We start from the raw sequence: 14,998 nt of genomic DNA, 5'->3' as shown, positions 1-14,998 counted from the left end.
GGGTTGTGCTGTATTATACCTGGTAACAGGATGGCGTTCAATCGGGGCAACACAACGCTATCTTACTGTACCTTGCTGCTTCCTGGCTTCCTTGGCCGCTCGAGCCATGGCCTGCTTTTCAAGTTTCCTCATCATCTTCATCTGCGCTGCCTGTCGAGCTATCCCTGCAATACAGTTTTTAGTCATGTAAGGAACTGAAGCTGTGACCACCGTTCAGTGATGCCTGGAAGACTGAACCCACCCTCAGCCTCCAGCCTGCGTAAGCGTTTGGCGTCAATGGCGCCTTGGAAGTCAGCCTCGCCAGCGCTGGGAAGTCGGCCCTTCTTGCGCCTGGACTGGGGGCCCTCGTCGCCCATCCTCTGGTGCTTGGGGTTGGGGGGACGCCCGCGCCTCCCATCCATGGCCAGGACACGAGGAATCACCTCCTCCTCGGTCAACAAGCTCCACTGTAATCCCTTAGAGGCCGGCAGGGTTAGGGACAGCCAGTTACAACCTTTCATTGACACTGAGCCTTGACTATCACTGACACAGTCCACTAATGTCCCTGATGACAGAAAATATGAATATCGCCTTTCAATTCTTATGTGGCGGCCGCCTTGAAGACTTAATTAGGCATCACAGAGTTCTTATTCACTCGTTTTTACACATACTGCATCTTCACGGTTTCTCCCTACAGAAAAGGGCTCTACCTTGTATTAACAGTGGATCGATCATTGGACACAACACTCCAATATTTTTTTTGCGCATACTTTCCCTTTTACTAGCTATTGTTCAGGGTAATTAGTCACGTGGCGACAAAATAGCAATATAACTATGCCTGTCAATGATATCACAATGGTATCCAGAACTTTGGACAACGGAGTGATATGGTCAACAGAGAGAGATAAGGATGAAGCATCACCTGAGGTCCATCTCTGGCTTCATAGAAGTCACCAACCCTTATTTTTGCACTGAAGCTAAAATTGTCGCGTGTGATGTCACTTATTCCATTTCTGGACAGATACTAGAAAGAAGAACATGATAAGGCTCAATCATTAGCATCTCCTTTAAGTCTACCTGGATTTATGTACGAGATAAGAGGGGATGTTAATGCTAATTCTGTCAATTCCAGTGACCTGTGAGGCGAGCTCTCACCTTCATCACATCGGGGTACTGCCGTAGCTTCTTCCCACATGGGGTGTAGTATGACACGTCTCCCTGCGGACGGCCTGCCACATTATGGATGCGCGTCTCTCTCTGCCACCTAGGATGGGGAGAGGTTTGATCCAGTGACTCTGGTGTGGGAACACAATTGCATTCACACTGCTGGGTGAAGGGGTATGAATACTTCTGTGAAGGCACTGTATTTAAAACGATGAGCGCTTTCAGGCAGCAATAGTGCAGGGAAACGTTGACAGTGCTAGGTTCTTTCACAGCTCAAACCTCGAACTTCCCAGAAACCTCAAAACATCCCTTTATCCCTCACACGACCCGCCCATCCAAGGGCTTGACGATAAGCTGAAGTACAACGAGCCAATCGAATACATCTAATACATAGAGCTGATGGGTGTCCCCAGGACAGGTTGGAGGACCCTGGCGTTGATGAGGGCAGGTGAAGGAACGGTTTACAACGGGGGTCTGTGGGCCTGACCCGGCTGCCCTACTGTGTGACTGCAACAGTAATCAGACTCTTCTGGATGGACAACTGCCAAGAGGAACAGCACGTCACACTTCCCTCGGCGCATTTGGGCAACCGCCATCCGCTAACAGAAACAGCCTGCTACGAACAGGACTCCAAAATAGTACCCTATACAGGTCTACGGTCTAAAGTAGAGAAGGCAGCCTGGTCTAAATGACACCCTATACAGGTCTACGGTCTAAAGTAGAGAAGGCAGCCTGGTCTAAATGACACCCCATTCAGGTCTACGGTCTAAAGTAGAGAAGGCAGTCTGGTCTAAATGACACCCCATTCAGGTCTACAGTCGAAAGTAGAGAAGGCAGTCTGGTCTAAATGACACCCCATTCAGGTCTACAGTCGAAAGTAGAGAAGGCAGTCTGGTCTAAATGACACCCTATTCAGGTCTACAGTCTAAAGTAGAGAAGGCAGCCTGGTCTAAATGACACCCTATTCAGGTCTACAGTCTAAAGTAGAGAAGGCAGTCTGGTCTAAATGACACCCTATTCAGGTCTACAGTCTAAAGTAGAGAAGGCAGCCTGATCTAAATGACACCCCATTCAGGTCTACAGTCTAAAGTAGAGAAGGCAGCCTGGTCTAAATGACACCCCATTCAGGTCTACAGTCTAAAGTAGAGAAGGCAGCCTGATCTAAATGACACCCCATTCAGGTCTACAGTCTAAAGTAGAGAAGGCAGCCTGGTCTAAATGACACCCCATTCAGGTCTACAGTCTAAAGTAGAGAAGGCAGCCTGATCTAAATGACACCCCATTCAGGTCTACAGTCTAAAGTAGAGAAGGCAGCCTGGTCTTGGGCAGAACGGGGAACTGACACGTAAAGCCTTGTCGCCTCCGATTCACCTCTGAACCTGATGAGAACCATCCGTGGAAGATGAAAGACACGCTGATCAGAGGGTAGGCCACGGTTTGTCGGGGATGGATGGTGAAGCGGCTAACATTGCGTCTGTGTTTAGACTGGATGTGGTTAACCTCTGACAGTTAGAGCCCCATTTCCTGGCCCATTCACAGGCCTGGGCTTTGGAAAGGCCCACATAGGGTAGGAGGGAGTTTGGAGGAGAGAAGGAATGGATGGAGAGAAGGAAATTGGGAAGGATGAAGGATTGATGTCTTTTCTGCTCTCCCCATAGCTACCCAGTTGTTCACAAGATATCATCCCTTCTCTGGAAACAGGAACTTGTGTGATTAGAGATTAACTAGGCCTTGGCTTCTTTAAGGCATCAACGTCAACGCTGTCTGTAGAACACGATGGATACATTTCAAATGGTACCCTATTCCTCATGTAGTACAAATCGTGGGAGTGGAGTATCTAGGAAATGGGGGGCTATTTGGGGCACTAGGATGGTTAGGTAGGGTAAACAAAGGCATTTCCCCAAATTCCACATTTTAAAAGCTAATATTTCAGAAAGTGGGATTTTTGGGAAGGCTCTCTCGTTGAGAGTCTGATATTGTGTATATATCTTACCCAAATTCTAGAGGAGCCCGCAGCTCCCTCTCATCTGTCACTCTCCTCCTCTTCCCTGGTCCTGGGAGAAAGAAGGACTCATTAGGATGGACAGATTTGATCCAATGTGAAAATGCAGAAACCCTAATGTGTTGGGCAGACGTGCCCTATATCAGTTCACATGCCATGAGGACCACAGTGGCTGGAAAACTACGCCACCCAGAAAAGGAGGCCTTCCGAAAATATTTCAGTCAGTTCTGTTTTATTCAAAGAAACATTCACCACATCATTGCAATCAGGTATTTTAAACATGTGCATTTAGAAATGGCACATCGAAGCAGGATTGGATATATCTTGTTAAATTGACCGTGACCAAGCAGATATCAAGGAAAAGAGCTAAGGATGATTATTCAGGAGCAGAACCAAAAAAAAACAAAGAATATTGGGACATGTAGCTATTAGGAAAAAGATACTCAAGACCGCAGAGGTAATGCAGTGTTCTACCAGGAAAAATATACTCAAGATCGCAGAGGTAATGAATGTTATATTAGGAAAAAGATACTCAAGACCGCAGCGGTAATGCAGTGTTTTACCAGGAAAAATATACTCAAGATCGCAGAGGTAATGAATGTTATATTAGGAAAAAGATACTCAAGACCGCAGAAGTAATGCAGTGTTTTACCAGGAAAAATATACTCAAGATCGCAGAGGTAATGAATGTTATATTAGGAAAAAGATACTCAAGACCGCAGAAGTAATGCAGTGTTCAATTACGAAAAAGATACTCAAGACCGCAGAGGTAATGCAGTGTTCTATTAGGAAAAAGATACTCAAGACCGCAGCGGTAATGCAGTGTTTTACCAGGAAAAATATACTCAAGATCGCAGAGGTAATGAATGTTATATTAGGAAAAAGATACTCAAGACCGCAGAAGTAATGCAGTGTTCTACCAGGAAAAATATACCCAAGATCGCAGAGGTAATGAATGTTATATTAGGAAAAAGATACTCAAGACCGCAGAAGTAATGCAGTGTTCTACCAGGAAAAATATACCCAAGATCGCAGAGGTAATGAATGTTATGTTAGGAAAAAGATACTCAAGACCGCAGAAGTAATGCAGTGTTCAATTAGGAAAAAGATACTCAAGACCGCAGAGGTAATGCAGTGTTCTATTAGGAAAAAGATACTAAAGACCGCAGAGGTAATGCAGGGTTCAGATCCAGCCCAGTGTTTCAGCTTCTCACAGGTTAAACATACACCAAGCCAGGGTAAACACTGACTCAAAATGCCTGCTCTGGGTCATCAAAACAATGACGCAAATACTTTAAACCAGACAAGTTCATTTTGCTCTGGGAGACTAGCTTCAACAATTTTTTCCTGCTGAGAGACGAATCCCTGTCTGGTTTCCACTGGACTGGCTGATCGGACTAATCAAATGGAAGAACACCCTGTGTCCTAATTGCCAGCTAACAGCCCAAGAGCACTTCTTTACTCAAAAACAATGAAACAACTTCAACTTCTAAAACGGTGAAACAGAATACACACAGACAGAACTTAAAAACCAAAGGCAAACAAAATAGAAACAGGATGAAAAGCAAAACTGCCATACACCAAAAATTATAATTTTTTAAATATTATATTCCCCTAAATACCAAACATTCCTATGCCATTTGGGACAAGCAGTACACAATATAGGAAAAATATTTAGCCTAGCAGCGAAATACGGCAGCGAAGGTGACTGCATGAGGAAACATATTGGCAGTGTTGCCAGATAGGTAGGTTTTGGACACAACTGGGCTATTTTGAATGGGCTTGGACTGGTCAATTTACAGACAGGGTTGTATAGAAGAAATAGCATTTCACATGGATTTCACGATTTATTGTCAATGATCTGGCAACCCTGCATTCAGGACCTGACCCTTCCTAAAATCGCAGAGATAACATCAGAAAAACAACTGGCTCCTAAGTTCTTTTACACACAAGCATGTCAAAATCCATCCATCCATCTTCTTCCGTTTATCCTGGACCGGGTGGCGGGGGCAGCAGTCTAAGCAGGGATGCCCAGACTTCCCTCTCCCTAGACACTTCCTCTAGCTCTTCCGGGGGGACACAGAGGTGTTCCCAGGCCAGCCGGGAGACATAGTCCCTCCAGCGTGTCCTAGGTATTCCCCAGGGTCTCCTCCCGGTGGGACGGGCCTGGAACACCTTCCCGGGAAGATGTTCAGGAGGCATCCGGAACAGATGCCCAAGCCACCTCAGCTGACCCCTCTCGATGTGGAGGAGCAGCGGCTCTACTCTGAGCTCCTCCCGGGTGACCGAGGTTCTCACTCTATCTCTAAGGAATCGCCCAGCCACCCTGCGGAGAAAGCTTGTTTCGGCCGCCTGTATCCGGGATCTTGTCCTTTCGGTCATGACCCAAAGCTCATGACCATAGGTGAGAGTAGGAACGTAGATTGACCGGTAAATCGAGAGCTTCAACTTGCGGCTCAGCTCTTCTTCACCACGACAGACCGATACATCGACCGCATTACGGAAGAAGCTGCACCGATCCGTCTGTCAATCTCCCGTTCCATCCTTCCCTCACTCGTGAACAAGACCCCTAGATACTTAAACTCCTCCACTTGAGGCAAGAACTCTCCACCAACCAGAAGTGGGCAAGACACCCTTTTCCGACTGAGGACCATGGCCTCAGATTTGGAGATACTGATTTTCATCCCCACCGCTTCACACTCGGCTGCAAACCGTCCAAGTGCATGCTGAAGGTCCTGGTTTGAAGGGGCCAACACGACAACATCATCCGCAAAGAGCAGAGACGGAATCGTGTGGTCCCCAAACCTGACACCCTCCGGCCCCTGGCTGCGCCTAGAAATTCTGTCCATAAAAATTACCAACAGATCCGCATTGCCGGCAGTAAGTCAGACTTGTTCCCAGTGCATGCATGTCAAAATATTTAAATATAACTTAACGCTTAAACTACGGCCAATCCACATAACATTTGTTAACATTTCAGATGACCTCTAGTAGAATCACCGGAATACAATTAGATTGGGTTATGTATTATATATGTAATATACAGTGTAAAAATATACAATTAACATAAAGTCACTAACAATATAAAAACATGAATGTGAAGATGGTGGATCAGCGCAAGCAGCACAGCCAAGTACAGCTGAAGGGTGTCAAGAGAGGAAGATGAACAATGTGGCGTCAAAACAAGGATGGAGAAAAAACTATGCGACAAGGCTGTAATACAGCTCAGGAAAAAATTAAGAGACCACTGCACCTTTTTGTTTCCTTTCCAAAAGTCAAAAAGGAATGTTTTGAGTGAGTAACAGAAGCGTTCAATTTGCAGTGGTCTCAATTTTAACCCTTCTGTTCCTCACTCAAAACCATCCTTTTCGACTTTTTTGGAAAGGAAACAAAAAGGTGGTCAATTTTTTAAGAGACTGAAACTATAGGCTGGATGCACTTAAATCCAGTAAAATGTCTAATAGTCCTGGACAGATGGGGGGAAACAAAGAAATAAACACGAGGGTAAAAACCTACATATGTAAAAAGAAAAATAAGCTCAAATATGTAACGTTACTATGTGAGGAATAGATAGATCGCTTGTATTTTGGTGGCTATTAGGGAGGACATTGTAGCGTGCATTAGCTGCTTAAGTGGACATGAACAACAGGGCAGAATTTACCCTATAATAGTTGTCTTTTTCCAAGTGTGTAGCCAGATATATACGATATCTCAGAGGAGTGTCTGGTGGAGCGCAGGGCAGCAGGGGTTGGGGCTTTGTCTAATTTAAGCCGGGAAAAACACTGAAATAGGGTTTCATTTGGGCTGAGAAGATGTTTCAATTGGTACCTGGAGGGGTGGAGCAGTGCGTGTATGAGGAGGAGGGGGTGCTGTGGTAGCCCGAGACCCCAGAGCTGGTCACTATGGCTGGGGTGGGTAGGCCACCGACTGGCTTGGCCACCTGGAGGTTGAGAGGTGAGCAGCTGGCTGAGAGGCTGGAGGCGTTGAGGAGAGAAGAGGAGCCTGTGTTGAATTTGGGGAGTTTCAGAGGGCTTATCCTCCCGGCATCCGTGTCTGTAGTGGTCTGGTCCTTCACGTCGTCCTCCGAGCTGTCAGAGTCACTTTCCAGATTACTGTCAGACTCTGCTGGGGGAGTGGAGGATGAGACATACCCCAATTAACATTCAAGCACACTGAAGAACACGACGCCCCGCTGACTTCCCAGAAGTCAGCAGGACGTTTTACATACAGTCCTGCTCAATCAACATCCAAACTTGATGTTGAAACTCTGCTCAGGCATTTATTTTCTGCCTACTACATCATTTTAGATAGTCTTATGAATAAACCTCTTTAAAGCATTCACAGAATCAGTACATGAAGTAGCAACTAAGCACTTAAACATATAACCACATCACGTTAACCTGTAGAATTGACTCACCTGAAAGGCTATCGTCAGAATCCTCATCTTCGACGTCGTCATCATCATCATCATCCTCCTCCTCCTCCTCCTCCACGGAGTCATCCGAGTCCTTGCTGCTGGGGATGTCTGACTCTGTGTTCCGGAACAACTCCGCCAGGGAATGCACCAGGTGGGTCTGGGACTCGGACGTGCACTTCCCCGTGCGGAGACCCTTGGGTGGGGCCTTACTCTTCCCGGCTCTGTGAGCCAGTGCCGGTGAGCTCTGCTCCTTGGTCCCGGTGCTCAGGTTGACCGGCATGGAGAAGGGTGGACTGGTCGCAGCCAGGAGAGGCTTGCTGTCGGGGGTACGACCCTGGCTGCTGCGTGGCTTGGTGATGAGGGCCAGGGGGGCGTCCTGAACAGTGCTGTGGATGACACCGTTCGGGAGGGTGGGGCCGGGGACCAGGAGGGAAGTGGCCAGGAACAGGTTGGAGTGGTCGGCCAGCTGGTGGCTGCCGCCAAGGGGCTCTGGAGACAATCTGGGCGGTGGTAGTGATGAGGCAGACATTTTCTTTTTCTTCTGGCTCTTGAGCAGGTCCTGGTGCATCAGCGGTGGAGGGAAGGCCTGCTTGAAGTGCTCCTGTGGGAGGAACGACGGAGGGAGGGTGGGGAGGAACGAGACGGAGACGAGAAGGGAATTCATTATACGGGCTGTCAATCATTAGTACTCATGCAGATTGTGGACCAAGGTGGTAATAAGGAATGCACCTGTAAAATGGCACAGTGAGAAAGACAATAAGGTCTCTAATCTAACAAATATACATGAAGTATATTAAAACAAGTCACTGACCAAAATGGCCTACAAATAATACTAAGCTGCTTGGCACAACCTTTGTTAATTTCTTTGTTAAGTGCACATTTCCCAGTCTCTGCTGTCAATGTAATTTTTTCCCCAGACACCTATACTAAACTCCATCTGCAATAAAATCCTGTCGCAAAGGTCTCGTTATAGATTGGCACACTATCGCCACTGTCCAGATTAACAATAATAATTGAATCCTTTGAAAAATTCCGATTTTTTCCCTTTTGATAACGACGAGTTTCCTAAAGCATTACAGAGTTAATTGCGTGTCAGTTTTAGTGAAGTATTTCCAATAAAGCTAACTGGATTGTCACTTTCAGCCATGTACAGTGTGAGCCGGCATGAAAAAATATCAAACTGCTGATAACAGTGCTTAGACGTTTCATTTTCTGTGGAGAGGAACCCCACTGACCTTTCCAAATCTGCACGTCAGAAACAATGATAGTCAAGAAGAAATGGGAGATATTAAATATCCATATCAGAAATGTTATATAAGAAATCGAGGTAAGACAAGTTTGACAAAAAACGTAGTCTAACAGGATTACTTTGGTGAAAGACTTGAGTGAAAAAAAGTATGATTATACATAAGTAGAAAACAATGAATTAGCATACAAAACCAGACCCACCTGTTTCAATTTAAAGTTGTTGATGTGCAACAAGGTTTCATCCAGGAGGTTTCTGCTGCCCCCCTTTAAACTGTCTGACAAGGTGGGGGGTTTTGGGGAGGCCGTCTGAGATTTGGGCCTGTGTGAGGGTGAGAGGGTGGGTGGTTTGGGTGAGGAGGAGAGGGATGGAGGCTTGGGGGAGGTGGAGGAAAGAGACAGCGGTTTTGGAGAGGAACAGAGGGAGAGGGGTTTGGGAGAGGAAGCAAGGGAGCTGTGTTTAGGTGAGGCAGTAGGAGAGAAAGGTTTGGGTGGGGCAGACAAGAAGAAAGGTCTGTTGGGCTGAGGAGAGGAGCAGGTATCCCTTCGAGGCTGGGTGACCAGGGCCAGGGGTTTAGTACTGGCAGCCAGCCCAGTGGCCTGGATCACACTGGTATGCTGATTCAGTTCCCCGTCTCTGCTCCTGGAGCTCTGGAAGATGAGGGCAGACGACTGGGGCAGTGCTGGGGGCTGTGGCCGGTAGTGGAGGGAATGAATGGAGTCATGGTCTGGATGTTTCTGAAGACCGGTCCGGCTGTCCCGGGAATACCAAGCCTTCTCACCTTCGGCAGCGCGGGATCCCTCCTTGCTGGGGGCAGGGCTACGTGTCGAGCCCTAGGGGATGGAAGAGGGGGAGGACAGCGCCATGTCAGCTCTGACAGCCCAGTGGCAGCCCTGATGGCCCTGCGGAGCGTTCAGACACCCAGCGAGCCACCCACCACTGGAGATGTCCTTGACATTTAACTGACATTAACGTTCAAAGAGAGCGACGCAGTGAATAAAGAGGAAAGTAGAACATTTTTAGAAGACAACTATAGATATAGTTTAACTTAAAGGGGCATTTCAAAGTTTGTACTTCAATATTTAGACCAACAGTCATGTGAAAAAGTACATACACCCCCTGGAATGTAAGCTGTTAGAAACCATATTTGGACATATGGATGTTTTCTTCGGTTAAACTTTTTTCAAAAGATAAAAGTAACCTACTCTAACAAATAAAACCGAAGGTTGTAATTTGAAATAATTGATTAATAAAAAAAAATAAACAGAAATGTAATTTTATAGTACAATTGTTTTTTCTATCCATAGCTTCAATAGCTGGTGTTGCCCCTTTAGTTGAAACAACTTCAAGTAGTCATTTCGTGCAACATGATCAAAGGCTTTCTTGCATCCACGACCCTCTTCAAGTCCCCCTAAAGCATTTTGATAGGATTGAGAGCTGTGAAATAAATTCCATAACTCTCCTTTTCTTTTTGAGACATTCTGTTGTAGCTTTGCTTGTGTGTTTTGGATCATTGTCTATTTGCAAGATACATGTTTGATTCAGCTTCAGCATTTCGACAGATGGCCATGGTCACATTCTCCTCAAGAATTCTCCGCTACAATATGAAATTCAATGATGGCAAGCTGGCCAGGCCCTGAGGCATTCCCAAACCTTAATGCCACTGCCTCCATGCTTTATGGTATGTGGTTCTTCTGTTTACATTTTGCCAAACATGAAATCTGGCATTATGGCTAAACAACTCTGACTGATCTGTCCTGAGCACATTGTTTTAGTAGTTTTGATGTTCTCTGGCAAACATCTGTCATGTCTTGATATTCTACAAATTATTCCAAATTAATTAAAAATATAAATCAGAAAAAATAATTGATTGCATAGGTATTCACCCCCTTTGCTATGACACGCCTGAATGAGCAGTGTTGCATCCAATTCTCTTCAGGTCACATAATTAGTTGAATGGAGTCCATCTGTGTGCAATTAAGGTGTTTCACATCATTTCTGGTTAAATACACAGGTCTCTGGGAAATCCCACAGTTGGTTGATAGAATTCCTAACAAAAACTCCATCATGAAGACAAAATAATATTTAAAGCATATCCGGAATAAGAATCTTAAAAAGCACCAATCTGGGATATGATACAAGAACACTTCCAAGGCATTGAAAACACCCCAGAGCACGTTGTGGACTTGCGTTGATCAGTGGCAAAACCCCTAATTAAATCCATTTTGATTTTATGTTTTAACAAAGTAAAATGTGGAAAGGTCCAAGGGGCTGAATACATTTGAGAGCCACAATCTATGGGCTCTAAATTTTTGACTTGATCAGTAACACCATGGGCCCTATATGTGACTGGGGCTGGCACGATCATGACATTTTAGCTTACACTTAATAGTCGTACAAATTATTGCGATTAACAATTGTCTATATTGTAAAAGTTATGCCACTACAATGGTGTAAGCCTTAACATATTGTAAAAATAGAGGTGGAGGATCTGGAGATTCTTCAGATTTGTGGTGTTTGCACTTTTGAGCACCACCTTTCTGGAGCCAGTCCGTCAATTTGCCTCCTTCAAATTATTGGGATCACCTCTTTCAACTTGGCTTAAAACCAAAAGGCGCCCAAAGCGCTGCAGTTGTGTTCGGCTTTGGAACTACCACAAAATCAATGTTGTTAACGACTGCGTTTCACAAATCGGGACCGCAAAGCAATGACAATAACATTTCGCTGTGCATCAAAACGTTTCACCTCTCACTCTGCTGCAAATATTATTGCCTAGTTATTTGAAACAGCCTTTTTGAAATGTTTCAATGTTCAATATGCAACAGGACAACATTTCTATCCATACATTTTAATGGACATTATCTAATTGTTTGGAAATGATCAAATTCGTCTCACCATATCACAAAAAATATTTTACACACGCTTCAGTGTTTTTTAATTTTGTCGATCAGAGTTGATGCAACAGATAAGCGACTGAAACGAGTTTGTCTATTAAAGAATAATGTTGCGAAATTACATTACTGTGCATAGCAAAACAATTCGAAACTAGGTTTAAACATAGTGAAATTAAGAAGAAAACGAGTTTTGGTAAATGATCTGCGCCTTTCCACAGAGCTGTCACACGCTCTTCTGCTCCCATGCGCTAGACATCCTGATGGAAACGGACACAATTTGCATGGTATTTGTTGAGAACGTTTCTAACATTAGCCTAAAAAACCCTTATTCAAACTGGAAACCTATGATTTTGGAATCAAAATACAGTGCAAAAGATTGTTAAAAGATCATTGAGAAATAAAAACCTTACAAATGTAATTTGGGTTCATGTATTGAAACGGGGCTTAAAGTATGTTGATTCAATCACACTAATAACATTGATCTATTATATAGGGCAAACTTGGTGAAGTTCAACCACCTGCATGGACTAACATCTCTTCTGCGCAGCAGTCCAGGAAGAGTTGAGCAGCTGCTCACAGTTTAGAAGAAACATTGAAAATGAGAATTCAGATACATTTGTATCCATATTTCTGACTATGAATTTCAGAGTGGTTACAGAGTGGTCTCCAGTAGCATCCTCCAGCTTTTGGTAACAGATGTTGCAACAGCAAATTACCTCGTTCACAAAAAAACATACCTTAAAGATACTGACACACACCTTAATCTTTCTCTTAGCATGGCTTTCCTTCTCAGAGTCTGAATCCTCACTCTCTTCTTCTTCGTCGTCATCGTCGTCGTCGTCGTCATCATCATCATCATCATCATCCAGGTCATCTGAGTCACTGTCACTCAACCCTTCACTGGAGATATCAGAGGAGGTCCCTGATTGGCTATCACTGTTGCTGGACGCTTCCACCGGTTTCTTTCGGAGTTTCTTTAACGGGGAACAGTTACGGAGTCAATTCAATTGATATGTATACAGAACATCATGGCTAAAAGCACACGCCTCTGATAATCTAACCAACGACTTCCGCAAAGTTCTCTGGTCATTTCCAGCCATAGAAATACTGTGGTCCTTAAATAATGGTTCAAAAGATTTGTGTCGAGGACACATCCACCTTCTTTGACACCACCATTTTATTTATTTTTATATAATCACTGGGTAAACTATTGTTATTATTATTTGCTAGATACAGTATGTGTCTGGTAATCCTACAAACCTTTTCTTTTGTTTTCTGATCATCCTTCTCCTTCACTTGGGTCACGTCCAGGTGGCCCGTGCGGCTCTTGCTGCTGCCGTTAGTGGCTTTCATTTTGCCCGTTTTCCCCTGCGTTGAGGTGGTGGTGGTGGTGGCAGAGCTACTTGCAGAAACAGTGGTGATGGTACTGCCATTCACAGCTCCATTCATTCCTAAGGCCATGATAAAGCACAAGATAAGACAGAACAACTAGTAAGCATTTATGTACATTGCGCATAAAGAGGACAATAAGTGTGAAGGCAAGAGAGACTTTTCTAAAATGATGAGTTATCAGAAATGTCCAAAGCACTTATTAATAGGAAGGGAAATAAATCTCATTATGTTAGCAATATGATCTCCCAGTTAACATATTCAGTGATGAGACAACCGGCACCTGCTTACAAACTGATTTATGCATTTGCATGTCTTCTTATTGCCTCCAGGGTCAATTAAACATATGATATTGTACTTGTGCCCATAAGGACATCATTCTCTTTTACGAGAAAACTTCTTTGCTTCATTAAATTGCTTGCAGTGTACGGGGAAACATATGGATGGAGTCTGTATTTGTTTGTTGTGTGTTTGTGTGACCGTCTGTATGTGTGTGTGTGTGTGTGTACCGTGGGCAGTGGCTCGTCCATTCTTGCTTGGGGTGCGGGCCTGAAAAAGGCTAGAATCCTGGTTCTGCTGGAGTTGCGGTGCGAACATGGGTGGAAACCCCAGGAGGTGGGGGAAGAAGGCAGCCGCTCCACGACCCTGAGCCTCAGCCGCCCGCCACCATTCTATGGTGGAGATAGAAGAGAGAAATCCATGAGAATCCATGCTAGACTGACTTCAACTGTTATTACATGAATTGGGTTTTATCGATTTTTCAGACAGCCAGGGTTTCAACTGTTCAACCTTTCTGGTTCTCTTTGAACAGATGACCAGTGCATTCCACTGCCTGACCCTAGCCACTTTCCTTGTAAACATGTTGAGAAGTGTAAATCCAAAGCAGACTATATGAGCTCATCCCAGAGGATAGCTACACATTTTAAACATGTACTGCTAGATATATCACAACTGTAAAAGCATAACCTTTTTTCTTTCCCTTTAAAATGACAACAGGAATGCAGATTCCTGTAATGAACATTGCCAAAACATTTAGTATCACATTTACCAGCACCAAATACTGTCCCCTGATTTCTGAAAGCTGACCAGCATCATTTTCCTAACTATGACAGCAAAACAAGTTTTGCTTGAAGTGTCCAATCCTGTTTTCTAAGGCCAAGTTGGAGCTGTGAACCTTACCAGTCTATAAATGTTAGAGTCGGTGTGCTGCCTATTGAACTGATGGATGATATAATAAAGGTGATGTATTCTATCTTGGTCAAATAACACATGATGGACATTTTTAGAAAGCAGGATGAGCTGATCAGATGACCATGCGTTTGTGTTCCACGTGGCCCTTTATTGCCAATGTAGTGCACTATTTCACACAAGAACACTATTTCCCTATGTACAGAACCCCCTTAAAGCAAAGCCCTAAAAGGAGTAGCTTAAGGAATAGGGAACCATTTTGGATTCACTGTGAGAAACACTGATGCATTTTGGCTACAGCTTGTATAATTATTATTCCATTTAAAAGAATGAGAGCGTATTCATTATGTAAAGGATTGGACTCCAGACTAGCCTACCTGGAAAAGCTCCCATACCTGGAAAGCCTCCTAGCTGAGAGTGTGCAGCCAAGGAGGCAGACATCCCCAGGGATCCCAGGCCTCCAAACTCAGAGCGCCCCGAGCTGCTGGTGCACAGACCAAAAGCTGGGTGGTTGACAATGGGGAAGGCACTTGAGACCGTAGACATGTTGAAATGTTGGTCGCCCGCCGCCCTGAACAAGTGTCCTAGAAGAGGAGAAACAATAAAGACAAACTGAAGAGTGAGTATAATTTAGCAGATACATAAACAGAGTAGCTAAAATACCAGCTGCATAATTGATCCAATCCGTGTGATTTTTAATGTTTATTATCACGATAAAG

The 14,998-nt window shown here is 44.6% G+C and overlaps 1 protein-coding gene across 20 annotated transcripts in view; it reads right to left on the bottom strand.

The window, feature by feature from the left end:
* LOC105022438 (bromodomain adjacent to zinc finger domain protein 2B) overlaps positions 1-14,998 on the bottom strand; it is a 68,672-nt gene that overhangs the window by 15,023 nt on the left and 38,651 nt on the right. For 12 of the 20 annotated variants that reach the window (XM_010890842.5, XM_010890834.5, XM_013137910.4 and 9 more), the window contains exons 4-15: positions 14,657-14,863; positions 13,601-13,762; positions 12,963-13,153; positions 12,461-12,676; positions 9,012-9,641; positions 7,563-8,163; positions 6,974-7,270; positions 3,137-3,197; positions 1,135-1,243; positions 902-1,003; positions 242-455; positions 72-164 (exon numbers count right to left, since the gene is read on the bottom strand). In XM_010890842.5, coding sequence (XP_010889144.2) covers positions 72-164; positions 242-455; positions 902-1,003; positions 1,135-1,243; positions 3,137-3,197; positions 6,974-7,270; positions 7,563-8,163; positions 9,012-9,641; positions 12,461-12,676; positions 12,963-13,153; positions 13,601-13,762; positions 14,657-14,863 — 2,883 coding nt within the window. The remainder of the gene's footprint in view (positions 1-71; positions 165-241; positions 456-901; positions 1,004-1,134; positions 1,244-3,136; positions 3,198-6,973; positions 7,271-7,562; positions 8,164-9,011; positions 9,642-12,460; positions 12,677-12,962; positions 13,154-13,600; positions 13,763-14,656; positions 14,864-14,998) is intronic. The other 8 variants (XM_010890837.5, XM_010890838.5, XM_010890840.5 and 5 more) reach the window with 5 other exon arrangements.

The sequence above is a fragment of the Esox lucius genome, chromosome 16 (genome assembly GCF_011004845.1).
Source record: "Esox lucius isolate fEsoLuc1 chromosome 16, fEsoLuc1.pri, whole genome shotgun sequence".
Taxonomy (NCBI): Eukaryota; Metazoa; Chordata; class Actinopteri; order Esociformes; family Esocidae; genus Esox; species Esox lucius.
The sequence above is the reverse complement of the archived record's forward strand: the minus strand, read 5'-3'. Positions and strand labels throughout refer to the sequence as shown.